This window comes from Brassica rapa, chromosome A03 (genome assembly GCF_000309985.2).
Source record: "Brassica rapa cultivar Chiifu-401-42 chromosome A03, CAAS_Brap_v3.01, whole genome shotgun sequence".
Taxonomy (NCBI): Eukaryota; Viridiplantae; Streptophyta; class Magnoliopsida; order Brassicales; family Brassicaceae; genus Brassica; species Brassica rapa.
The window spans coordinates 35,451,445-35,477,692 of NC_024797.2; the positions used below are offsets into that span (position 1 = coordinate 35,451,445).

The window sequence follows — 26,248 nt, forward strand, 5'->3', positions numbered from 1 at the left end:
CCTTCCTACCTCACCTAAATCTTTGTTGTATTTATCCTAAAAACAATTACCCAATCAAATATGAACAAATTATGTAGTATATTTATTAACGAAAAAAACTCTGTATTTTCGTTTTAATTTTCTATATATATATATATGTCTAGAGAGGACATGGTAAAGCTTTGTGGAACCACAAGTGATTAAGTTGAGGACAATTGCTAGCGGCAGCTTTTAGCATGGAGAATGAAGTTCAGCGTCCACTAGCTGATTTTCCAGTGAACATCTGGGAAGATATCTTCACTTCGTTCTCAAATTCGGATCTTGTACGTAAATCATTTTGATATAATTTTTTTTGTCGTACATAGTTTATAATATAGGATTCCCTTATAGTATATCCTATTATTATTTGATTCACTGATATGTCAACTCATAATAATTCACTTCCATATAGGGAAGTGATAAACTTAAAGAGAAGCATATTACTCTAAAGGAGACTGTGAAGGAGTCGTTTATGGCTTCAAGAGCGAACCCAATAGAGAATATCAAGTTCATTGACACGCTATGTCGCATTGGTGTCTCCTATCATTTTGAGAAAGATATCACAGACAAACTGGAGAAGTCGTTTGATTGTCTTGATTTTAACCAGAAGATAAGACAAGAGAGATGTGATTTGTACACGGTTGGAATAGTTTTTCAAGTTTTTAGGCAATTCGGGTTTAAACTTTCTGCTGGTAATTATTTTTTTTTCTTTTAAAACGTTTCTAATTAAACGAGGGAATTATTATATGAATAAAGTTTACTAAGAAAATGGTTTTGATCTAACGCAATTTATTTTAGTTACGAAAAAAAACATTTGTTTGCATTTGACTTAACGCAATTTTGTATATTTACGTCTCAAGATGTGTTTAACAAGTTCAAGGACGAGGATGGGAAGTTCAAAGCACACTTAGTGGCTGATGCAAGGGGCATGTTAAGCTTATATGAAGCTGCACAATGGAGCACTCCTGGAGAAGATACTCTTGATGACGCTCTCGCTTTCTCAAATGCTCATTTAGAAGAAATTTCTTCTCGGTCTAGCCCTCATCTCGCTATACGCATCAAGAACGCCCTAAAACATCCATTTCACAAAGGCATCTCCAGGATAGAAACGAGGAAATTTATCTCATACTACGAGGCTGAAGAGAAGTGTGACTCAACATTACTTGAGTTTGCAAAGATCGACTTTAATTTGTTGCAAATGCTGTACCGCCATGAGCTTGCTTGTGTAACAAGGTAATTATCTCGACTGCTCAGCACATGCATATAGTACCTGAGATATTGGGATCTAACTCAAAATAAAAATAAAAATATATTAATTTTAAAGGATAAAATATAGTGTGTAAAATAATAAAAAAACAGAAACAATTTAAATATATATATATATATATATACATATTTTATCATATAATTATATCAACATAACTATATCATAATAATATTTGATAATTTTATATATTTTACCCTATAGTTATATCTCATAGGTAAATAGTAATATTTAATTCACATAATATTATATTGTCTATTTTAATATAATATAATTTATATGTAAAATTATCTGGGTAAAGTATTTTTATGAGAATTCTGATAACAAAATCTATAAAACAATTGTGCCACGCCTTTATTGCTGATATTTGTTTAGAAGTGAAGTTCTAAAAAGGGGCTATTGGGATGTTTCATTGAAATGTCACCAACACCGGCTCTGCAACACATATTATACAGGGGCTAGGGGTGGGCGTCGGGTACCCGTTCGGATTCGGATTGGGTATTTTAGATTTTCGGGTATTTCGGTATAGAGGTGTAGAACCCGTTCGGGTATTTTTGAACTTCAGGTCGGGTTCGGGTATTTTTAGTTCGGATTCAGTTATTTCGGATCAGGTTCGGATATTTAGATTTTGAAAAAAATATTAAAATCTTCATTTCTCAAATTTCTTGTATTTAAAAATATAACTTTCACTTAACTATTTTTTTTATTTTTAAAAGATTAATGATTAATAGATTTGGTCATAACATTTTAAACTAAAAAGACATTAATTTGGTTATTGTTTTAAAATTTGGATGTAACTTTTTGTTAATTCTTGAAATAAAAAGTTTGACATGCATTTTAAGTGAGTAGCAAATCATTTTCTCTGTAATTGTATGTATATCATATGAACTTAAAATATGTGTAGTATTAATATAAATATTTTATATAAAATGAGAGATGTAAACTAGAAATATAAGCTACTTCGGTTCGGATTTCGGTCCGGATTATTCCGATCGGGTTCGGGTGCGGCTTCGTAAATTGGGTAAAGTGCCCACCCCTAACAGGGGCGGATCCACGTGTGTAGTGGGTGTGGAACAAGCCAAATGTAAAAAGAGAGAAGTAGACATGCGGATTTTGTCTGAACCGAATTAATCGAACCAAACCAAACCAAAAATTTAGTTTTTAGTTTGGTTAACGGTTCGAGTATGATTTATTTCGGTAGAGTTTTAAAAAATAATTTGGTTTTTGGTTTGGTTTTTGATTTTCAAAATAAAAACCAAATTTAACCAAAAGCGGAACGAAACTGAACTGGACCAATTTTTCGGTTTAATTTTGGTGGGATTGCGGTGGAATTAAATATACCGAAACCTAAAATACCTGAACTGAAATATCTGAATAAACTGAAACCGCATGCCTAGAGATAGTGTGTAGCTATTTTAGGTCTCTAAGGCTCAAGTGTGCCCCACAGAATCCAAGTTTGAACTCATGTGTTTTTAGTCTTTCAAATTTTCTATAGACTTTTATTACTTTTTCATAAATATTTTATCTTGTTTTTACTACCTAAATTTTTTCGTTTCTTATAGTGTTTTATTTCCGTTCTTTAATATTATTTTAAAATAAAATAATAACTTATTACGTTTTGACTTTCACAAATATTTTATTAAGTTTACTTTTTAATACTTTGGATGAAAATAAAAACTAAAATGAATATGTTTTTATAATGCAATTACTATGCGAATATATAATATTATGATAATACTAAAAATGGATAATTAAACTTAAAAAAAAATTATTTTTTATTTATTTCATTTTTTAAATAATGACTAATGTATTTTAAAAAGAATAAATTAGTTTAATTTAATATATAAATTAGATTTAGTATATAATTATTATATGTTGTGCCACATGTTAAATTATTTTATTGATCTGCTCCTCACACTATATGTATTAGTCTGGCATGAACTTGACCTTCTTCATTAAATTTCAGGTGGCACAAAGAAATCGAGTTTGAATCTAAAATAATATACGCAAAACATAGAGTTGCCGAGGCATGCTTGTGGGCAGTTGGAACATACTTTGAGCCTGAGTATTCTCAAGGACGAGTTTTACTAGCTAATGTAGTCATCTTACTCACAGCGCTTGATGATACGTATGATGCGTATGGCACAAAAGAGGAACTTGATCTTTTCACATATGCATTGGAAAAGTACTCGTTCTCCATGTTTTTTTTTTTTTGTATTTATCGATGGCTGGCTTATTACATGACTTGCTAATGCAGGTGGCTTCCCGAAGCACCTAACGGGATACCTGACAGCATGAAACACCTTTACCGGACCATAATCGATTTCTATGATAAACTCGAGGATGAGCTTGAGAAGCAAGGAAGGTCCGGTTGTGGCCTCCATCTTAAAAAATCAGTTAAGACCTTAAGATTCAATTTTACGAATACTTTAATTGTTTTTTATTTATTTTAAAATCCTCATTATCAGACCTAACTGATGATTTTTTCTTAATCAGTTGAAATCAACAGCCAATGGATATATGCAAGAAGTAAACTGGTTGAAAAAGGATTACACTGCTAAATTTGACGAGTATAAAGAGAATGCGATCTTGTCTTCCGCTTACTATGCCATAATGGGCGTGACATTCGTCGGAATGGGAGAAGTGGCGAAACTTGATGCTTTTGAATGGTTAAGTTCGCATCCTAAAATTAGGACAGCAGCAGAGATTATCTGTCGATTCACAGATGACATTACTAGCTATGATGTGAGCACAAACTTCGAGTTTAGAGTCCTAACCATATATAAAGTATATCCAAGTTTTTTTCTATCCAAAAAAAAAGTATATCCAAGTTTTTTAAAAAATGTATTTACACGTATGTCTCAAATTGAATATTTTTTTGCCAAGGTATTGAATTCTTTTGACATATTGGCATATCATGATTGCAGTTTGAACACAAAAGGGAACACGTAGCGACGGGCATCGACTGTTACATGAAGCAGTTTTGTGTTTCCAAGGAATTAGCCGTACATGGATTATTCAATATTGTATCAAATGCTTGGAAGGAGTTGAATCAAGAGCTAATGAGGCCTCACTCGTTTCTTTTCCCTTTCTTGATGCGAATTCTTAACCTTTCGCGTATCATCGATGTCGTCTACAGGTACGAAGATGCTTACACCCACCCCGAATTCTTAAAAGAGCACATTGTCTCTTTGCTCATTGAAAATATCCCCATTTAAGAATTTTATTGTGGTGGACTGGTGGAGATTATTACAATCCATGGAATTCCATAACGCAATGATGGCAAGGTAAATTTCGCATATTATGGTAGTTGAGCTATGTCGATCCAACATATTATTTGTATTTTTTAATCCCTGTCGGTCTGTGTTGTACTGATTTTTATCAGTAAATTGTTTTTATTTCAATTTTTTTCAACCCATTTGTATTTTAACTATTATTTCCATGACTCGATTTCTATTGGGATATATATATATATATATATATATTTTGGTCGACTTCTATAATGTTGTAAATAACAACCACACAATGGCAAAAACAATTTGACCTTGAACTAGAATAAGACACAAAAATTCGCTGACACTCTTAGACGAACTCGCAGATGTAAGTGAGAAAGTATAAGTTTGTAGAATTATGGAGAACAAAAGAAGAACACGGAGTAAACATAGCTAGAAGATAGACACAAGTAATTATTTACCGATAGTTCACCTAGAATGACTACATCTGAAACCAGCTGGCAAAGAGGCAATCCGTTATAATGTCAAGTACAAAGATATATAACATCTCTCTCTCAGCCTAACGGCTTGCTTGGTATGAAAACACACACACAAAAGATTAGAATACAAGAGCTCCTCTTATATAGAAATAGTCTATTACATTAACCTATTTGATTAGAGTGTCTGTCCCTTTCTATAAACTTATTTCCAAAATACTTGCAACTCCATAACTCCATGAAAGTAACATTTCCAGGATCCTATGTGTTGAAACCACAATAGCAAAACTGTTTGACCTTAAACAAGAATCAAACACACAAACTACGACACACTTTCTGACCGACTCGTCGACGTAAGTTAGAAAGTATAAGTTTGTAGAATTATGGAGAACAGAAGAAGAACGCGAAGATATAGAAGATGAACACAAGTAATAGTTTACCCAGATTTCACCTATAGAATGGCTACATATCTTGGGTCTGGCAAGAGGAAATCCACTATAATCTTAAGAACAAATATATAAAACATCTCTCTCTCTCACAAGCTTACAATGGACTTACTTGGACAAGAGAGAAAAGAACACACGAGCTCCTCTTATATTGTATGAGTCTATTACATTAACCTAGTTGGATTAGGGCATTCGTTTCTTTCCATAAACTTATTAGGAATATTTCCAAAATACTTTAAACTTCCATAAACCATGAAATTAATATTTCCAGGATCCTATCAACTTCCATAACTCCATAAAAGTGATGTTTCCCTTTCCTAATATGACGTCCTTGTCTTGGTTTAAGTTATGCGATCTTGTTTGATTTCCATCACCAAATTCTGACGGATTCCTTGATGGTGTCTCAGATGAAGTCCTTGACGAATCCCAACAAACTCCACCTTGATGACATCAAACATGATCCACTACTTAGGTTAAATAAACTCGTGCTTTGCCAGGCGATGCCGAATGCTCCTCAGTGTTTGGAATTCCCACAGAAGTTCACTGCTTCCTCAAACTTCTTTGTCGGAACCACCTTGGTTAATATATCAGGAGAATTCTTAAAAGTATATATCTTCTTCACACTTACATCACCTTGAGCGATAATATCCCTAATGAAGTGCATCATTCTGCTGATGTGCTTAGTCCTCTCATGATACACATTGGTCTTTGCTAGACACAATGCACTTTGAGAGTAACACGATATCTCCACCGTGTCTTGCTTGCAGCTCTCCATGGACTGTATAACCCATCCTCCTCCGCAAGACACAAACCGTTGTCTCGACTCCTCCATATCTGCTCTCGTTCGTACGAGTGTGGAAGTGGCCAATGGTTCACACTCCAAGGCTCATTAAGATCGCTTTTATTTTGAAAGAACTAAATTTGTGCTGACCCTCTTCAGATCCTCTTCTTGCATTGTCAACTCCAAACCCTGTAATTTCACCATCTTCATCGCAGCTGCACTTCCATATAAATGATTTTAGAACTGTCACCATGAGGCTCCTTGTTGTCTTGGACTTGATATTCAATTCTTTCCCAACGAGCTCTCTAGAACCGAAGTTCTTGATTCTACTTTTAGCTGCCATGGTTTACATTAATATTTTCCGTCGTTGCACTGTACATTCAGACATAGAACTGCCACAGTGATATTCCTAAAGATTGATTTTGCATCATTTTCTTTTCCCGCTGAGTTCTCCGGAGTTTATTGTCCATCTCTTCTTTACCAAAGAATTTTTACGGAAAATCTCCTCTCATCAGTTGGTACTTCAACGCAAGTGCGAATGTGCTATTCCCTATACAGTCTGTACCGTCGACGACTCTGGGTGTAGTCCTACTTCGGCAGCCTCTCCGCATCTCATTCCAACGTCACCTAAACTTAGCATCTCCCGACTCTGTCAACTGATATCCTTCATAGGATGTACCGTCTGTTTCTCTGTGTGTAGTCCTACTCCGACAGCCTCTCCGCACCCAATGCAACGTCGAGAGATAAGACGGCTTTCAACTGCTCTCAAAACCTATTGGTTGTGTTTTTCGACGTCAATCTCGACTTCTTTGTGTTTTTTCGAACATGGGTTTTAAGAATGCAAGTGAAGACTTTCTACGAGTTTTTTCTCTCCTTATCCACCTCTATATTTCAATATGTTTTAGTTATGTTAGCTTATCAGCTTACTGTCAAATATCTCTACGGTTATAACAGACTTAGTCCATCAGACGTTTTATTTTAATATAAGAGAAAAATATATGGTAATTAGTAGATTATGTATTATTTTTTTAACTTAATACATTTACAATTGTGTTGACGAGTGTTTTCATACCTAACTTGGATCTACAGTTAAATAGCTGAATCTGGGGACCTGTATATTATTCAGTTGGGATTTAACTAAACCCTTGCTACTTAAAAACCTGATAAAACTTGGTAAAGGAAAAAACCCACCATTAACCCGTCATCTGCCATTGGTTGACCAGTATAAAATTAAGATAAATCTGATAATATTTAATAGTGAATTAAATTGAATAAAGACCTTCCGACCGTTAGATTGAGCCCATATTTTGACACAACATAGATTTTTAAGTTAGCTTTCCAATGCCACCGGTCTCAAGTTAATCAGCATCCTGTTGCAGAAGTTATGTCCATTTTACTGAAAAGTGGTCAGTCTGCCTTGCGAGAGAAAGCTGCCGAGAAGAGAAAGCCACGTTGATCGATGCAGCACTCTGCACGTCGATCGATGGAGATCCCAGGTCGTGGGCCTTGTATATTTTATGACTGTGTGAAACCCAGAAACCACAAAATACCAAAATGCCCTTGGACGACCAGAAACCCTATTTATGTCATTTCTAAGCCATTGTTGACGGCTACGCTTTCTAGACTTTTTTACGCTTTCATTTCTATTGTTTCTCTGAGAGGAGAGAAGGGAGGAACTCCTATCAGAGTCCTCCGGGAACTCCAATGGTTTTCTTATCTATTTCATTTCAGTTTTATATCTATTCATCTATGATTTCTGTTTTCATGTCTGAATAGATCCACCTGTTAGATCCAGGGTTCAGATAGGTTTGTGGGATTAGCCCCAAACTATAGATCTGCCTTGTTGTGATATTCATGATAGATCTATACTTATTGCTTGTTCTAGAGTAATTAACTAGAATATTGATCATATGATTGCATACACAAGCATCCTTGTTATCCCATCCTGACATCTATCAATTATATTAGGATTGTTAGAGAGGGCTAATCGCCAATTTAGCATCTTAATAGGGCAAATCATCTCGCGCATAGGCCTGGCTAAAACCCGTCGATCGATGTCCTCAACTGACTATCGGTCGACGTAGGAAAAGGTGTATCGGTCGACGTCCCTATAGGACCATCGGTCGACACTCTTTTGTTGTCAACATACTAACCGTTGAGACACGAGATCTAGCGAGGTAACCAGTGAAACATGCGACAGCTGATCACTGAGTTAAGCGGTTGAGCTCTAACATATCATGCATGCAACAAATAGGTACCTATAAGAATTATAATCTCCAACACCTGAATAGAAACCCTAGATCTAGCAACCATCCTTCCATCGAACACCCCTTGCCAAGCTGAACAATTAACTTGTTCAACTTGTTTACTGCTGTGTTTATTTAATTGCTATTTTACTGCTTTATAATCTATTAGCCTAGTTTATTATAAATTGTTTAGATCTAATCGGTTCCCTAGCTCCTTGTGGATTCGATCCCTAAGTATTATAACTCGACCTCTTTTGATGAGAGTAACACTCTTTAAGGTAATTTGAGTGATATCAAATTTGGCACCGTTGCCAGGGAGCTTTGATCGCCATTAGATCTTTTTAGTTAGATTTAGTTTAAGTTTTACTATTGTTCGAAAAAAAAAACCTCATAAAATTTTTTCTTCTATTTTAGGTACATAACTCTTAGTACCAGAAAACAATGAAGAGATAATTTCTAGGTCCTTCAATGAAGGAGCCTGCTGGTCTATGCACGATCCGTAAGTCTAAGAGGGAAGTATCGATCGACACCCTCCAAGCAGCATCGATCGACAGCATACACCATCAGTCGATCGACACCATTCATCCGACGTCGATCGACAAACAACGTGCTGCGGTGATCGACAGAGCCAACAAATCGTCAAATAACACTGTTCAACCAGGTACTGTTCATCATAATACTATTCATCCTAGTATTGTTCATCGCGATACTATTCATCGTGATACTATTCATCGCAACACTATTTACCTATCGACAATCGACTATTCATATTCCGTCGATCGATACTATTCATGTCCCGTCGATCGATACTGTTCATCCGAACACTGTTCATCACGATACTATTCATCGCGACACTATTCATGTCCCGTCGATCGACATTGTTCATCCCGTGTCGGTCGACACTATTTATATCCTGTCGATCGACACTGTTCATCCCGTGTCGGTCGACACTATTCATATCCCGTCGATCAACACTGTTCATCCTGTGTTGGTCGACACTATTCATCTTCCGTCGATCGACACTGTTCATATTATGTCGCTCGACACAGTTCACCCGAACACTGTTCATCGCGATACTGTTCATCCGAACACTGTTCATCGTGACACTGTTCATCGAAACACTATTCATCACGGCATTGTTCCTCCAATGACGAACACCACTTACGGAGAGACAAAGAAGGTCGAAGCGCTCATACTTAAGATCGACAAGAAATGTATTTGGCGAGACGAAGAAGGTCGCCCTTGCAGCCTCACAGGACAATTGATTAATGCAGAGGGTAGTGTAATCCCTGATGTAATTGCTGTGGCTGAGACGAATACCTTTAATTTGACAAGTCAATAATGGTATGATTGGGGAAGTGAGGATCCATGTTACGGTCTTCCTCATGAGGATCCCAAAGATTTTATCAAGAGACTTGAGGAGTTAGCCTCAGCAAACAAGCACGATGAAATATCTGCAGACCACATTATCTGCAAGATCTTCCCCTATTGTTTATCTAGAGATGATTTTAGCTGGTTCAGTAAGCTGCAACCAAGATCTCTAACCTGCAACCAAGATCTCTAACCTGCTGGGAAGACATCAAAGACGCCTTCCTAGGTAAATTTTTTAGCGAAGCTGTAGCAACTCGAAGTAGAAGGTTTGATTACATGGTGGACAAGATGATTGAAGATCACGAGAAAGGAATAATCACTAGTCTTAGTCAGATTAGTATTAGTCAGATTATGGATTTTGCCTATAGCGAGCAGGATGAAGATTTTGAAATCCCGACCACTCATGTCAAGCAGCCAGCCATTCAGGTTCACCATGCAGATAAGAGTAAGCAGAAGGACGAACTGAACAGAGAAAAGTTGGTCAACCATGATAAAGTTAAGGATGATGAATATCATGTATCAGGAGAGCCGAGCAAAGTAGAAGAAGCTGATACAAAAGATCCGACTTCAGCATCGATCTACAGTAGTAACTCAGAATCGATCGATATCCGCACTTCAGAAACGATCGATACAGATATTTGTCATCGATCAATACCTTCTACAATCCCTGATGCTACCACTGTGTATGTTAGGATTGGACGACCGAAGGCAATTAGAGACTATAACAGTCCTGAGGATGCTTATGCTAAAAGATCTGCATTGCGTCGTTCAAAACTTTAGAATACTGTCCTTGAGCTGCACCCTGCATATATCTCTCTTGTGGGTCAGCATTCTTTCCATGGTTTTCCTCATGAAGATCCCACTAGCCACCTGGAGACATTTGTAGATCTGGCATCGACCATCATATGCAATGGAGTCTCTGAAGACTACTATTTATGCAAATTATTCTCATACTCTCTTGTTGGAGAAGCAGCATATTGGTTCAGGAAGTTGCCACTAGGATCTCTCACTACCTGGAATGACATCAGATACGCCTTCCTCACCAAATTTCTGTATGATGCTGCAGCAAATCTAGAGATTGAGATAAGGTCTATGCTGGAATATATGGTGGAGGATGATGAGCAACATGAGTCTGGAAAGCTGAACACAGTAGAAGTAGCTGATATTAGTGACATGAGCTCATCATCGATCGACACCCTTACCATAACATCGATCGTCACCCCCACTTCATCGTCGATCGACCCCAGTACCTCAGAAATGATCGACACAGACTTTTGTCATCGATCGATTCCACTTGAAATCCCTGAAAGATCGAGTTGTCCTCAGGACATTGCAAACTCGACACAGGAGAGAATCGATGAATCAAGCTGTGATCTTACCTCAGATGTCGACAAAGTCACTCTGAAAGACTTTCTGGAGTTGGAAGAATGGTTTTGGCAGAAGCTTGATGATCAGCCCGCTTCGGGAAAAGGTCTGGAAAATTCCTTAAAGGCTGACGACATCGACCGACATAAAACTGATGAGATCGATCGACACCCACCCTACGACATCGATCTACAGTCGCCGTCTAACATTGATCAACATACACCCGACTGTATCGCTCTATACCCACCCGATTGCATCGATCAACACCCATGTTTGGATGAACTATCATGATACATGATTGAACCAGAACTGGTTGGAAGAAAAGAACACACATCTGGAGCCTCACACATTGCTGTCCCCGAAAATCTAAGACCACCTCTATGCAAAGAAGAAGCTCTTGGGATTTGCAAAAGAGTGAAGAGGATACATGATCCTGTGAAGATTATGGTTCCATGTGCACTGTTTGAAGTTGAATCTCCTATCCCACCAGATAAAGGTGTGTATCTGAGTTCTTACATTGAGGTATTCAATGATAAACATCATGTAGAAGCTTCTCAAAGAGGGCTGCGATTTAGAGATGAAGTAGATGAAGGTCCAACAGAAGCACCATCGAACAACATCAGCAAATCGGAATTGATCGACACTAACACTTCATCATCGATCGATACCGATCAGATACCATCGATCGACACCCTTCGCGTATCAGAGCAGAATGAGTTAGAAGTGTGTCAACATCCTTTTGATGGAGGCACCACCACGCGATCAGACAAGTCTGGGGGGAAAGAAGTGGAGGAACTGGAAGAAGAGAAAAAGAATCAATGAAGGTTCTCAGTTATCATTGATTCCTCACTTCTCAGATGATACCAGGAAATCCAGAGTGAGATTACACAAGTCTGTGGGAAAGAAGGGGAGAAATTGGAAGAAGCAGAAATGAACCAAAGGAGGTTCTCAATTACCATTGACTCTTTACTTCTCAGATAGTATCAGAAAATCAAGAGTGCGCAGCAAATGCTTCTCACATCCATATGCAAAACTTAGAGCACTCCTTATTGTTGAGATGATAGACAAAGGAGAAGGGTATATGGAGGAGGCTTTCACACAAGAATGATAAAGCTTCAAAGAGTAGACATTGAGACTTGGTTTGGAGCAAGTTCTCATTCTTATGCGGACTTAATCAGATCTCCAGAAGTCAAGCTAATGACTAAAAATAAGCGCTCAGTGGGAGGCAACCCACTGTTAGGTAATTTTAAATATGGTTTATCTTTCATTTATTACTGATTCTTTGTTTTCTAAAGATTTCAAGTAAAATAAAAGATGAACAGTAACGACGGTACTATAGCAGTGAAACTGTAGCAGCAACATCGAGACTGTAACAAAGCACTGTTCATCGAAAAAAAATATTATTATTATTATTATTGATTATTGGTTTTATTATTTATTTATTAATTGTATTAAATGTTTTGTTTATGTTAGTAAAATGACAAGATCCAAGGAAGACGAGATTGCAGGAGAATCGATGATGGCTACGTAGCATCGATCGACAGAGCATCAAGAGTATCGATCGCCACTTAACTGTGTTGCTCCACACTCACATTCAAGCAAATATACCGTTTTTCCATGTTAAATATTGTCCTTATGATTTACTTTCCCACCAATCTTAGACTGGATAGCGCTAGTGATAGTGTTTTTTAAGTCTAGGGGAGGTTCTACTAATATTGTGTTTTAGTTAAAAAAAAGAAAGAAAAAAAAAACAGATCGTAGTAGACGATTGCTCAGCACATCGACCGATGAGACCATGTCACTATCGATCGACAGAGCTTCATATCCAACAATCGATTGTCTCTTCATTGTGTTGAATGATTGCTCTAGCCATCGACTGATGATACCATGTCACTATCAATCGACAGCACTTCATCAACATTGATCGATTGTCTATTCATTGTGTCGATCGACACTGATGTCGAGCAGATTATCGTTCGTACTTGTTAAATTGTCTACTTATTATTTCTGTTCTAACCATAACTCCGACTAGATATAAACTGGGGACAGTGTAATTTAAGTCTGGGGGGATGTTTACTGATATTTGCTTATCTATTGAATTTTATAAAATGTTTTCAAAATTGTTTTTATTGAGTCAAGAAGGGGATAATGAACTTATTAGATTCATGCTTGTTATCTAACCACTCTTTAACACTATTCTAGACTTACTGATTGCAGATAGTACTAAAGATACTAAAATGGATCAACCTATCAACTATGTTCACACTTGCTGAGATTGTTTGAAGGAACCGAAGCTGACCTCCAACCTAATTTGACTTAACTGCTTGTCTTGGGGCTTGGTATACAGTGGATCGGATTCCTCCTTCAGGTCTGAAAGGTAAAATTCTGAGTGATTTTGGTTTCCTTATCTCCTCCCTTTGGCAACCTAATAAAATAAAATAAAAGGTTGAGATGATTTCTTGCGGTTTAGAAGGGTAGGTACATTACCGATGACCCCATTATTCTACTCTAATAGAATGATCACACATTGTTGGAAGGAGGGGTAGGTACATTACCGATGACCCCACTATTCGCCTATACTTTGTCAAGAAAAGAAAAAAAAAATAATAAAAAAAAATCAAAAAGAAGGTGAATAAGATGGACAGCATCAGCATCTTTGTTCATTGGAATTGAGATAAAAAGGATTCAGAGAAGGGAGATATAGAGTAAAAGAAACCAGATTAAGACTACCTGTTTACTCAGATACCTGTTGGGGTAAGAGTCCATGTGTCTTGTGATCGATACTCCCAAGGTAAAGCATACATATTTATTTAGGTTGAGAAATGAGGTTGGTAGAGGGGAATGTCAGACATGATTTGCTAAAATGTTGGGTTGCTAAGCTAGGATATTGTATAATGTGCTTTTGTGATTAGGACTTCTTAGATGTGGATTGCAATATTGTAGAGGTGATGACTCTAAGTTTTAAATCATGTGAGTCCCTGCTGTTTTCAAAACCTCTTTCAGAGAGACTGCCTGTTGGTTTTGCTTGAGGACAAGCAAAAGGGTAAGTCTGGGGGAGTTGATAGTCCATATATTTTACCCATTTTTAATCATGGTCTATAAGTTTTTTAAAGTGTTTTAAGATACAATTATTATGTTTTGGAGTCTATTTAGAGTATTTACAGGTTCAGGGACGTTTAGGAGAAATATGGTGATTTTGGAGTCTTTTGGAGCCTTTGGAGGTGCAGAGTTGCACATATGCGTCAGATGTTTAGCTATTGTTGGAGACCTTCCGACCGTTAGATTGAGCACAAGATAGAGCCTTGAGTTAGTTTTCCAATGCCACCGGTCTCAGGTCAATCAGCATCCTGTAGCACAAGTTATGCCCGTTTTACTGAAGAGTGGTCAGTCTGCCTCGCGAGAGGAAGCTGCCGAGAAGAGGAAGCCACGTTGATCGATAAAGCACTCTGCACGTCGATCAATGTAGATCCCAGATCGTGGGCCTTGTATATTTTATGACTGCGTGAAACCCAGAGGCCATAAATTACCAAAATGCCCTTGGACGACCAGAAACCCTATTTATGTCATTTCTAGCCATTGTTGACGGCTACGCGTTCTAGACTTCTTTACGCTTTCATTTCCATTGTTTCTCTGAGAGGAGAGAAGGGAGGAACTCCTATCAGAGTCCTCCTGGACTTCCATTGGTTTTATTGATCTACTTCATTTCAGTTTTTCTATCTATTCATCTATGATTTCTGTTTTCATGTCTGAGTAGATCCACCTGTTAGATCCAGGATTCAGATAGGTTTGTGGGATTAGCCCCAAACTATAGATCTGCCGTGTTGTGATATTCATGATAGATCTATACTTATTGCTTGTTCTAGAGTAATTAACTAGAATATTGATCATATGATTGCATACACAAGCATCCTTGTTATCCCATCCTGACATCTATCTATCATATTAGGATTGTTAGAGAGGGCTAACCGCCAATTTAGCATCCTAATAGGGCAAATCATCTCGCGCATAGGCCTGGCTAGAACCCGTCGATCGATGTCCTCAACTGACTATCGGTCGACGTAGGCAAAGTTGTATCGGTCGACATCCCTATAGGACCATCGGTCGACACTCTTTTGTTGTCAACATACTAACCGCTGAGACACGAGATCTAGCGAGTTAACCAGTGAAACATACGACAGCTGATCACTGAGTTAAGCGGTTGAGCTCTAACATATCATGCATGCAAAAAATAGGTACCTATAGTAATTATAATCTCCAACACCTGAATAGAAACCCTAGATCTAGCAACCATCCTTCCATCGAACAACCCTTGCCAAACTGAACAATTGACTTGTTCAACTTGTTTACTGCTTTGTTTATTTAATTGTTATTTTACTGCTTTATAATCTATTAGCCTAGTTTATTATAAATTGTTTAGATCTAATCGGTTCCCTAGCTCCTTGTGGATTCGATCCCTAAGTACTATAACTCGACCTCTTTTGATGAGAGTAACACTCTTTAGGGTAATTTGAGTGATATCAGAGAACCTTCCATATTTTTGACTATGGAAGACTTCCATCTACTCCAACCGACCTATAGACGACTATATAAGGGGAACCCAAACCCTAGAACAAGGGATCGAGACTTTGAGGCTTAGAGATTATACTTAGACAGCTAGGGCTAGGGTTCATACCAAAAATACTTGTAATCCTTGCTTGTCTATTCAATAAAGAACTCTTCAAGTCTCTTTTCCTCTAATCTCTCATAAATCCTTACGAAAAACCTATAAATCTATACTAAACATTAGCTCATCCATCGTTCCGTGGTACTCTATAAGATCCTATACAAAAATCCCCTAACATTTTCCTTTCGAAATCGGTGTTCTTGGTGTTACTGCTGGATGCTAGGTTTTCAATAACCTTGACTGCCTCCTCTGGATTCCTGGTGTTGAAGTTTCCATTGCTGGAAGCATCAAGAGCCATCTGGTACTGCACCGCGATGTCTCTGTAGAAAGTACTGAGCAGTTGTACTTCATTGAATCCATGGTGTGGACAATCTCTCTGATAAGACTTGAATCTGATCCAAGAGCCCCTGAATGATTTTGCAGGCTCCTGAGTGAATGTAGCAATCTTGCTCCTCAAGTCTTCAGCACGCGCTTCATCAAAGAAATTGCATAAGAATGCATTCTTGATGTCGCTTCAGGATTTAAGAGATCCTGGTTGTAACTGCTTGAGCCAATGCATAGCTTCTCCAGCAAGTGAGTACCTGAAGAGCTTGCATAACAAGTAGTCCTCAGAGACTCACTCGACTCTAACAGCAGAAATCAGATCCTCGAACCTCTCCAGATGGTCCATAGGATGCTCGTAGGATAATCCATGGTAGGGTAACTGTCCCACAAGCGTGTAGTACTGCGCTTTCAACTCAGAATCCCTCTCGATAGTGGGAGGACGAATGGCTGATCTGTTAGTGTAGTATCGATGTGGACGATTTTAGTCAGCCAATGTTATGGGTTGTGCAGCCTCGTCCATAGGTAAAGTAGTACCTGTAACATTAACATAAAGTTCAGGGATTGCAGCCCCCTAAGCATCTATCCTCTGACCTGTTGCATTACGCAGATGACCCTCCTGGTCATGCAGGTCTTCATTGTTATCTCGTACAAGTATCCAAGGTGCAACCATGCCTCGCGGCTCAGTATCGATTGATGTCTAGGATGGAGTATCGATCGATGTCGGATGAAGGATGTTGGTCGATGGAAGGTGAGTGTTGTCGATCGACAGGTGTGAGCGAGTATCGGTCGACGAAACTAGTGTCTGGGTCGAGTGTGGTTGAGAAGAATCGAGCGACACACAAGTGGTGTTGTTGGTCGATGAGGAGCGCGCTTCTTTGCGGATCGAAAGTTCCAAACTTGCAGGATCTGGTGAGAATAGCAGTTGACTTTCCATGTTGCTTCTGGTACTACTGGGCATGTACCTGAAAATCCAAGAAAAGTTTTATGTCAGAAACTTAACAAAAATTAGATAAATAGGCGATCAAAGCTCCCCGGCAACGGTGCCAAATTTGTTACCACTCAAATTACCCTAAGGAGTGATTGATACTCTCTTAAATAAGAGGTCGAGTTGTAGTACTTAGGGATCGAATTCACATGGAGTTAGGGAACCTAGAAAATCTAATATGATTTGTTAAGCAAGATTGGTTTCAGAGTTTTTAAATATAAATTGCAGTTTTTATATTGAACAAGTATTTGTTCAATATCTGGTTTCTGGTTTTGGTGCTTAAAAATAAAATAGTTAGTGTGGGAAACAAAATTCACACTTTTGATTTCCGTTTAAATAAGGAAAGTAGGAGAACCCTAGTTTCCCAGAGGTCCCGGATATCTTCTAATACCATACGCTAAGCAATCAGAACACGAGATAACAACGACAAAGTATAAAAAATCGTAAAAAGAGAGCAAAGAGAAGTCTTATTCTGAATTTGCGTATGAGAGTTTACAACAAGGTATAAGCATGGGCTCGAGAGCTGTCGGCGAGATTCCTAGTTCTAGCAACCCTAAGACGGCTAAACCTAATTGAGTCACAGCTCGAAATAACAAAAACGAAAAGTTTCCTAATTGCACTAACTGCTAAGTTTGCTGTGAAAAAGTGCTCCCTGTCTCCTCTCGCCTAGGACTTCTTATATACTCGCTCCTAGGTCGGTTTACGCCTTTTCCCTTATGCCCTTAAGCCGTCATAGCATAAAAATGGAGATATTCCATTTTCCCGATCTTCGTAATTATCTTCGAAAATAGAGAGAGAAAGGGTGATTAATCTATCTACACAAGGCTTTACCTTCCAGATTTGTTTGAAGAATCTGATCCCATGTATACCAAGCCCCAAGACAAGCAGTTGTGTCAAGTTTAGTGTTGGAGATCAGCTTTGGTTCCTTCAAACAATCTCAACAAGTGTGAATAGTTGATAGGTTGATCCACTTTAGTATCTTTAGTACTATCTGCAATCAGTAAATCTAGAATAGTGCTAAAGAGTAGTTAGATAACAAGCAAAATCTATAAGTTCATTATCCCCTTCTTGACTCAATAAAATTTTTTGAAAAACATTTTTAATAAGACTCATAAATAGATAACTATCAGTAAACCTCCCCCTAGACTTAAACTACACTGTCCTCAGTGTAAATTATGTCAGAGTTACGGTGAAAACTAAATCATACGGACCCAATTTAACAAGTTAGAACGATATACCAGACCGGAATGGATGTCGACCGATGAAGGGTTGTTGATATCAGTCGAGGCAGGTGTGGCAATGTCGATAGCGTCTCGTCGGTCGTTGCTCACGGCAATCGTCTACTAGGATTTTATTTTTATGACCTGCAATAATGAAAAACCAACATAAATAGTATATCAATAAAAATAGATCAATATTACCTAATAGTGGGTTGCCTCCATGTAACACCCCCAAACCATCCTAAGCATAGGTCGACCCACCGGCCAACAATCAAACAAGAACATGACCGACGGACTATCCACACCAAGGGTTGTAGATGAAAGGCCAACCGGCCAGCCAACAGTCAAACAAGAACATGACTGACCGTCCAACCCAACACCATGGTCCAGAAGCGCTACGTGACAGGCTAGGGACGATCCGGTCAGAGTCACAAAATTTACTTCACGACCTCGACCAGTTCATCCACTAACTCGTCCCGCTGCGTCAAGGCACAAGGCTTTGCAACCCGGCCAAGAGTTAGCGTTTTCCGTTAGATCGAGGCCTAAGGCTTTTCAACCCGTACTACCACCTAACGTTGTGTTAGACCAGACTAGTCTAATATCAGAGTACTCATGATGCGCATATAACACAATTACTTTTATTGATTGAGGAAATATCCATAAATTGATATAATTTGAGACCGGTCCCGGCCTAATACCAAATCGAGTCAACTAAACACAAATCCAGAATACCGTTTACAAAAGGCATGAAAATCTACACCGGTGGTCCTAACGTCCAGCACCAAGCTATCCGATCATCCTTACCTAAAGCGACCTGCAATAAGAACATTGGAGTTGGATGAGTAACCTAATGTTACTCAGTGAATTATGATCCCCAACTAACAAATACGACCCTCGCTATCCCACCCCAAATAATCTAGCGAGAGGTTCACCTAGCAACACAATTCAATAATAATAGGCAATATCCAAAATACGCAGCGGTAAACGATAGCCAGATAACTAGCATTTTACTAATTACTAGCTCATCACCAAACTCAAACTCGATTAAAACCAGGGTTTAACAACGCAAAACACAATATAATATATATAACAAACTCGGGCCCTAGTGACGTTATGTTCCTCCTTCACTATCGGCAATATCCTATCTTCCTACCACAAAGGCCAGAAGAAGGAGCTTTCAACCGACCGCGGCCCACTGTCCTTCGGGTCACCGCGCGACAGCCCACAGTCCTTCGGGTCACTGCCACATTACACCGTCATGTAATCACTCAGCCATAGGCCATGACCCCATCTATCTGAGTCTTCCCGATCCAGCGAATAAGGGGTTTCCTTGAACCCACCGGGTACGAGGTCTGAAGGAACACTAACTCACCCCAATATGCCTAGTATTGTGGGTTCCACAAATGCTATCAGCCAATATATGACTAATACTAAACCCGGTAATATAACACAAGGTTCCTAGTAATAGTCACCACAAAGGCCTCGGTTTGTAGCGTCGTCGGCCGATGTTTGATGACGAATGTAGGTTGATTTGTTGGTGCGACTGTCGATCGATGCGGATGCTTTTAGTCGACGGGCAATGTATCTTTGTATCTCCACCAATTCCCTTTGCATAGCTTCAATCTTGTAAGTCAAAGCAGTGATGCTAAGATCCATTGGGAAATATATGTCATCACATCTCCTATCAAGCCTCTCTTCTGTAGTTTCCAAAGCTCTGTAGATCTCTTCTACCAATTGATCTATCTCTTCTCGGGTGTGAAAGTTATGTTGCGGCTGCTTCGGATGTGAGTGTGGTGGACTGATGTCGATCGATGTTGGTAAGCGTGGGTCGACTGATGTTGGTGAGCGACAATCAATCGATGCATGATGACGTCTGTCGATCGATGTCTGGCAAGAAGCTTCGGTTGCTTGCTGAATTCTGGCTATGTCTTGCCTTATCTCCTCCAAGCAAGTAGTTAACCAACCGATGCTATCGTTCAGTGGATGGTAGACACCATCAAGTTTCATCTGGAAAGCTTCTTTGTTGTTTTCTTGTTCTCCACAGAATCCATAGAACATCTTATTGATCTCATCCTTAGTGTAGATCTCTAGTAACAGCTTGGTCTGTGTGAATAAGTTAGCATGCTCAGGAAGACATATGTAGTTTGGCTCATCTTTCGAAGCTCTTTCTAGAAGTCTTCTGATTTTCTCCTTGGATATACTGATTGTGTGTCCATCCATGCCTCTTGCACATCCCTGATCATCTTTGTAGATTCCATACTCGTCCTTTTCTTCCCAGGAGAACTTTCGGTTACCATAGAGATCATAGGCTCAAACTCGTGATATCTATCAACCAATACTGGAACGGTAGCGTCGATCGATGGTCGACTGGGATGGCGAGATTTATGTATGAAGCTGTTGTCTATGCCACCAGCTGTGTCATAGAACTCCTTTGTAACCTTCTTTTGTGGATTGTTGCGGTGATGCATGAACAAATTGTCTGCTCCATTGGCTGTCTGAAGTATATCTGCGATGTCTTCTCCAGATACATGTAGTGTGCGGCCGTTTATTGCTTTTGCGTGGTCATCTGGGTCCCTGAAAATACCAAATTCGTCCAGAGTTGGATACCGTTTATCTGATTTATCTTTTTCACTTACAATGGTTTTTGGTATTGGGTGGTTGTCGGTCAACGTGGTATTGTTGATGTCGATCGATTGTGGACCACGAGTGTCTATCGATTGTTGATGACGAGTATCGATCGATTGGCTGAAACGAGTTCTTTCCCAAGCAGCTTCTGCTTGAATCTGATATGTAGCATTGCGTCTTTGCATGTTGAGCAGCTCCTCGTCTGCGAAACTGTCGTGTAGTTTATCTGCTTCTGGGCATAGGTTGTTGTTTCTACTGCAAAGCTTTCGTGGTGGTATTCGTCTGCCTAACTGCCAATCGAGTAGTTTCCTTCTCGAGCACGGTTGACGTCAGTGTCGACCGATTTGTAGTAGGCAGTGTCGGTCGATGCTCGTTTCCTGGTCCTTCGATTAGGTTGAGTATAGATCGATGGTGAGCTTGTTTCGTCGATCGATGGTACATTCTTTTCCAAGAGGAATGATGTAGGAGTTTATTTTCTGCGTTAATGATTGCTCTGTAGTCAGTAGCTCTTTCCTCCTCATAGTCCTCATCATACTCCTCTGTAGGCAAGTTTTGTCTGGTGTAAGCGGCAATAGCAGGATTGTAGTAGTCGTTCTCCCAATCATCTGGACGACTGTCGACCGATTCTCCATGTCGTCTGTCGATCGATATCTGATGGACACTGTCGATCGATATTGCGGTGTGAGTTTCAATCGATGCCGAGTAATGTGTCTCGTATTTCACTTCACAGTGGCAAGCTGCAATAATTCCTGGATCATTGATTCGTCTGGAGAGCGTCTGTGACTTCTTGATTGGAATAGAGTCATTATGGGTGTCAGGATCTATGAGTGTTAGACACAACTGGTTGGTGTGTGTTGGAAAAAAAATATTCCATGAAGAGATTACTCCAGCTTTCGTCTTCCAGCTTCCTGCCCCAGGGTCCGGGTTCCTGCCTCTGGGTCCTAGGTCCATGTCCCCGAGTCTGGGACCTTCGTCCGTCTTCCAGGCCAAGTGATTTCTCCTGCCTTAAGATAAATGGAAATCTTTCATTTATCAGGTAACCAGCTTGGGCAAGAAGGATTATCCCTAAATCTAAGAGAAAGAGGAAGTATTCCAATACATACGACCTCCCTTAAGAAAATGGAAATATTCTATTATCTAAGGATATAATGAATATTTCCAAATCCTAAGAAGGGAGGCATGACCTCTTCTATAAATATAGGTTTCTAAACCTAAAGAGAGGGGGGCCAGGACGTCGATAACCAGAGCTCACCAATTCTACAGCCGCCAAGGCAAGATTCTACACATAGAAGACCTTCTTCTCGGACAAGCCTAGGAGAGGCTGATCCCGACGGTTACTATCGACCAGGGGAAGATATATGCTCCCTGCAGCATGTCTACAACTCTACTGACTTGCTGAGGCCACGATCTCCAGCTCATCAGGAAGGTCCATCCATGCTCACTGAAGCACATCGACGCTCCATGCTCACTGCAGCATATCGACAAGTTTACCATCTGTTCGGGCTATGTGCCCCCTAGAACGGATGATTCCAACAACCTACAGAGCTACGTGCTCCCTAGGCCACGTGCCTCCATTAAGGCTACGCGCCTCTATCAGGCTATGTGCCTCCATCAGGCTACGCGTCCATCTAGGCTCCGTGCCTCCACATACATGAGCTACGAACGGCTTGATCCCTCACTGAAGGGTACGTAGGCAATCACCATTGAAGGATGCAGCTATAAACCCAAATACCATCCATGGTTCCACCCCTGGACGCCCAAGGACTGCCCCTGGTGGTCGGAACCATCAACTACAGATCAGGAGGCATCCAAGGACCGACCCTGGAGTAGGGACCATCAATTGCAGACCCAGAAGACCCTGCAATCTTCACTACATACCGGCGGTTCGTGCCTAACAGCCAACCTTTTTTACTGCTACTAAGGCATTGACGACATATACCAGCCCATACACGTATGGCACTACCCTCAAAGCAGGATCTCCTGGCTTATCCACGACCGAAGCAGGAGAATGTATCACGACGACCAATATCCTTCTTCCTATCATTCCGTAGTGCTGAGCATGAATCACTTGTACACAAAAATCCCCTAACAGTTTGGCGCTAGAAGGAGGGACAGTCATATACTACGTGATGATGGTGATAGGCGGAAGAGACATTACATCCATTCCTTCGGAATATTTCAACCCCAGCCATCTAGGGGCAAGACACGACGTATTCTCACCAGATCTAAACCTCACACAGCTGGAAACACCTCTTCCAGGGAGGATAACACAACGCCAAACAGAAGTAACCAGATCCAACACTGGGATTACCAACTGGTTCCTACTGGTTCCTGCTGGTTTTGGGTCCTATCCTCAGATCAGACTTTCTGCAGTCTCTGGTTCCTGCTGGTTCGGGTCCTATCCTCAGATCAGACTTTCTGCAGTCCCTGGTTCCGGGTCCTATCCTCAGATCAGATCCCCGCAGTCTTCGGATCTGTCGGCTCCAAGTCTCAACCTCAAAGCCAGCCTCTACATTCTTTGGCTACTGTTGGTCTCGGGTCTCAACTGCAAAGCATGCCTCTACAACTGTTGGATTCAATATTCCCAACCAGGGGCAGTCACCACCAACATCAGGATTAGTGGATAGCAAGCTCTAAAATCCACCAAAGTGTCCAGGCTCATAACTCCACCTCATAGGAGAAAGACAAGACGTCTTCATGTAGGGCACAACATCTTTCGGCCGGCCTCACAGCTTTGATAAGTTACATAAGCAGGGGAGTCAAAAGAAGAGTTCCTTTTGGTCGAAAAAATTCTTTAATATCAGTTTGAAGATTGATCGATCAGAATTTAAATAAAAATCGACCCGATAAATTAATGCCTCGACGGGACAGTCTTGTGGTCGAAAGACCTTCCCTTGATAGTTTGGTCGAGTCTTATATATATTTTGGTCGACTTTCTATTAAGCTGAACAAGATTTATCAAGAGCCAAAGGACAAGGAATATTTGGTCGAAATATTATTCAGAATTATCAACCAGCTTCCTTAATAATCTTGACCCGTCTAATCCCATAACCTCCTAAGCCACCATGCTTGTTTACTTATCAAGTCGCATGTCATGCACCTTCCTGCTTGCTTTCTTATGTAGTTATGGGCACATGCAAGTCACAAGCTGCTTGTTGTGCTTGCTAATTAATTCAGTCACATGATTGTCACCAGCTGCTTGCAGCTTTCTTAATGTGAAGGAAAGCAGAGCTGCTTGGCTGCTTAGAGTGATGAAGCTGGTCACTACCTGTCCTTGCACAACTTAGCTTTGTCCTGAGTGAAACACTCAGGTGAAGTAAGGTCAGAACCTATATTAACCCTTTCCCCACCTGCTTGGTCGTCCATAACAACAAGAAATCAGAGTAAATATTTAGAGAAAATCAGTGAGAAAGATTGAAAGAAAAATCTGAGAAAATTCAGAAAACTCCTTGGATGATTTTTCTTCATCACCTTAGTTCAGTCTGATGATGTGTGGAAGATAAAAAGTCCAGCTGTGAGCTAAGCTTGAAGAAGAGAATCATCTTGCCACATGTTGTTGTTGTCAGCGGTCGAGTAAAGTTGAAGGATAAAGACTGGTTCATCAAGTAGAACCGTTTTCTGTCTAGTTGGTTGTGAAGTTTTGCTAGATCGGTCCAGTCACTCCTTGTAGCCGCTCAGTCACTTGGTTTGAATTCAGATATAAAGGAGAGTGGTCGGATCAGTCAGATAATTGTGATCGTTCTGAATCTCAAGTGTATCGGAAGTGGAGTGTGATTAGCTTGAGCTCGTGTCTAGTCTACCTTAGCCAATCTCAAGGACTAGAAGGTGAGTCTAGATAGTTGGTTGATCAATACAGATTGTAGATTATTGATATGCTTTATCTCTTGATCAATATTGAATTAGTGAGGTGCTTAGTTAGTCTAAACAGTTAATAAATATTTATGAATGATCATAGAGGTTTATTCTAAACCTAAGTACTTTTTCCCAAGTACTAATACATATGTATAGTATTAAATATATGAGTATAAATCATGTGAAGTCTTATTGTATACTCACTCTCCCGAAAGTTCCCGCATTACCGTGAATTGTTCCTGCGATACGGAACAAGATCACGATGACACGATGATGGGGTCGCACCTTGGAGGCCGTGTAACTGCATGCAGCGTTAGATGCTCGATCTTAGAATATCTAATGGAGATGATGGTTATATTTATTTCTCTGCTAGGCTCGGTTAGCCTTGGTGGTTTTCCGGGTTTAGTATATATATATATATATATTATAAGTATGAGTGTATGGCGGGTGTTGTGGAGATGATGTTTAAGATAAGATTCACATCGATGGAATGATAGCCTTATATATGCATTCTTATTAGTTATGGAATATATTTCCACTGCATACAAATGGAATTAATTGCTTGAGATATTACTAATATACGTTGGGGTGCGGGACTAGGCTCACTGAGTAAATTAGTTACTCATGACTCATTTGTGATGCAGGTAACCAGTAGACGGGAGACCTTACTCTAGGACGGGAAGGAACATCATTAGCCAGCGGTAGTTTTATTATCCTTGCAAAGTCATTTTGATATATCTTATGTATAAGATTTGTAGACCAAAAACCTCGAGGTTAATTTATAACAAATTTTGAAAGATGCTTTTAAATGATATATAAAGAATGTTTTTAAAGTACAGGTTCCATATGATATTAGTCCTTGTTCAGACAAACTAACTATCGGGTATTACTTTTTTGGGTTGAAAAGCCTATAGTGATATCTGATAGGAGCGTTGGTGTTCTTTGGTTGTTAGTCTAAGGTGATCGGAAGTATTCTGAGAACCTCGGATCGACCATCGAGGAACATCGACCGTGTCATTTCTGGTCATCTACGATCGGGGGTGTCACAATCCCTGCCCAAGCGACGGGAACATTGCTTCTCTGCATCCTTCAAAAGACCGAAGAAAAACGTGAACTCTACATCAAGACATTTCCGGTCAACTACGATCGGGGGTGTCACAAAGGTGGTATCAGAGCATGGTTATACGATGCTAGAATGGGACTTGTTTCAAATGTTTTTCGAGTCAAAATGAGTCGCAAGGATAACTAGGATATGCTGGCTGGTTCCTTCATTTTAGAATAGATAGTCATGGGTAGTTACCTAACAATGATCTTTCATAGCAGAAGCACCGAGACAAGCTTGACTGGATCGACCTTACTTAGCGATGTTACTATCATCA

General features: G+C 39.7%; 1 protein-coding gene across 13 annotated transcripts; it reads left to right on the forward strand.

The window, feature by feature from the left end:
• Nucleotides 1–81: 81 nt before the first annotated feature.
• LOC103849591 (alpha-humulene/(-)-(E)-beta-caryophyllene synthase) lies at nt 82–25,532 on the forward strand. 13 transcript variants are annotated; one of them, XR_004456275.1, is made up of 9 exons: nt 82–302; nt 431–710; nt 879–1,251; nt 3,249–3,467; nt 3,540–3,678; nt 3,779–4,069; nt 4,210–4,421; nt 8,879–9,125; nt 12,674–12,994. XR_004456275.1 is itself a non-coding variant. In XM_033287662.1 (8 exons), the coding sequence occupies exons 1-8, from the start codon at nt 216–218 to the stop codon at nt 25,515–25,517; spliced, it is 1,605 nt and encodes a 534-aa protein (XP_033143553.1). In that variant the 5' UTR covers nt 82–215; the 3' UTR covers nt 25,518–25,532. The 13 variants fall into 13 exon arrangements, 12 of the variants coding, with proteins under 12 accessions (XP_033143553.1, XP_033143557.1, XP_033143555.1 ...); XM_033287662.1 differs by lacking the exons at nt 8,879–9,125; nt 12,674–12,994 and adding an exon at nt 25,514–25,532; XM_033287666.1 differs by lacking the exons at nt 8,879–9,125; nt 12,674–12,994 and adding an exon at nt 25,514–25,532 and having other exon boundaries at nt 3,779–4,027.
• Nucleotides 25,533–26,248: the final 716 nt, after the last annotated feature.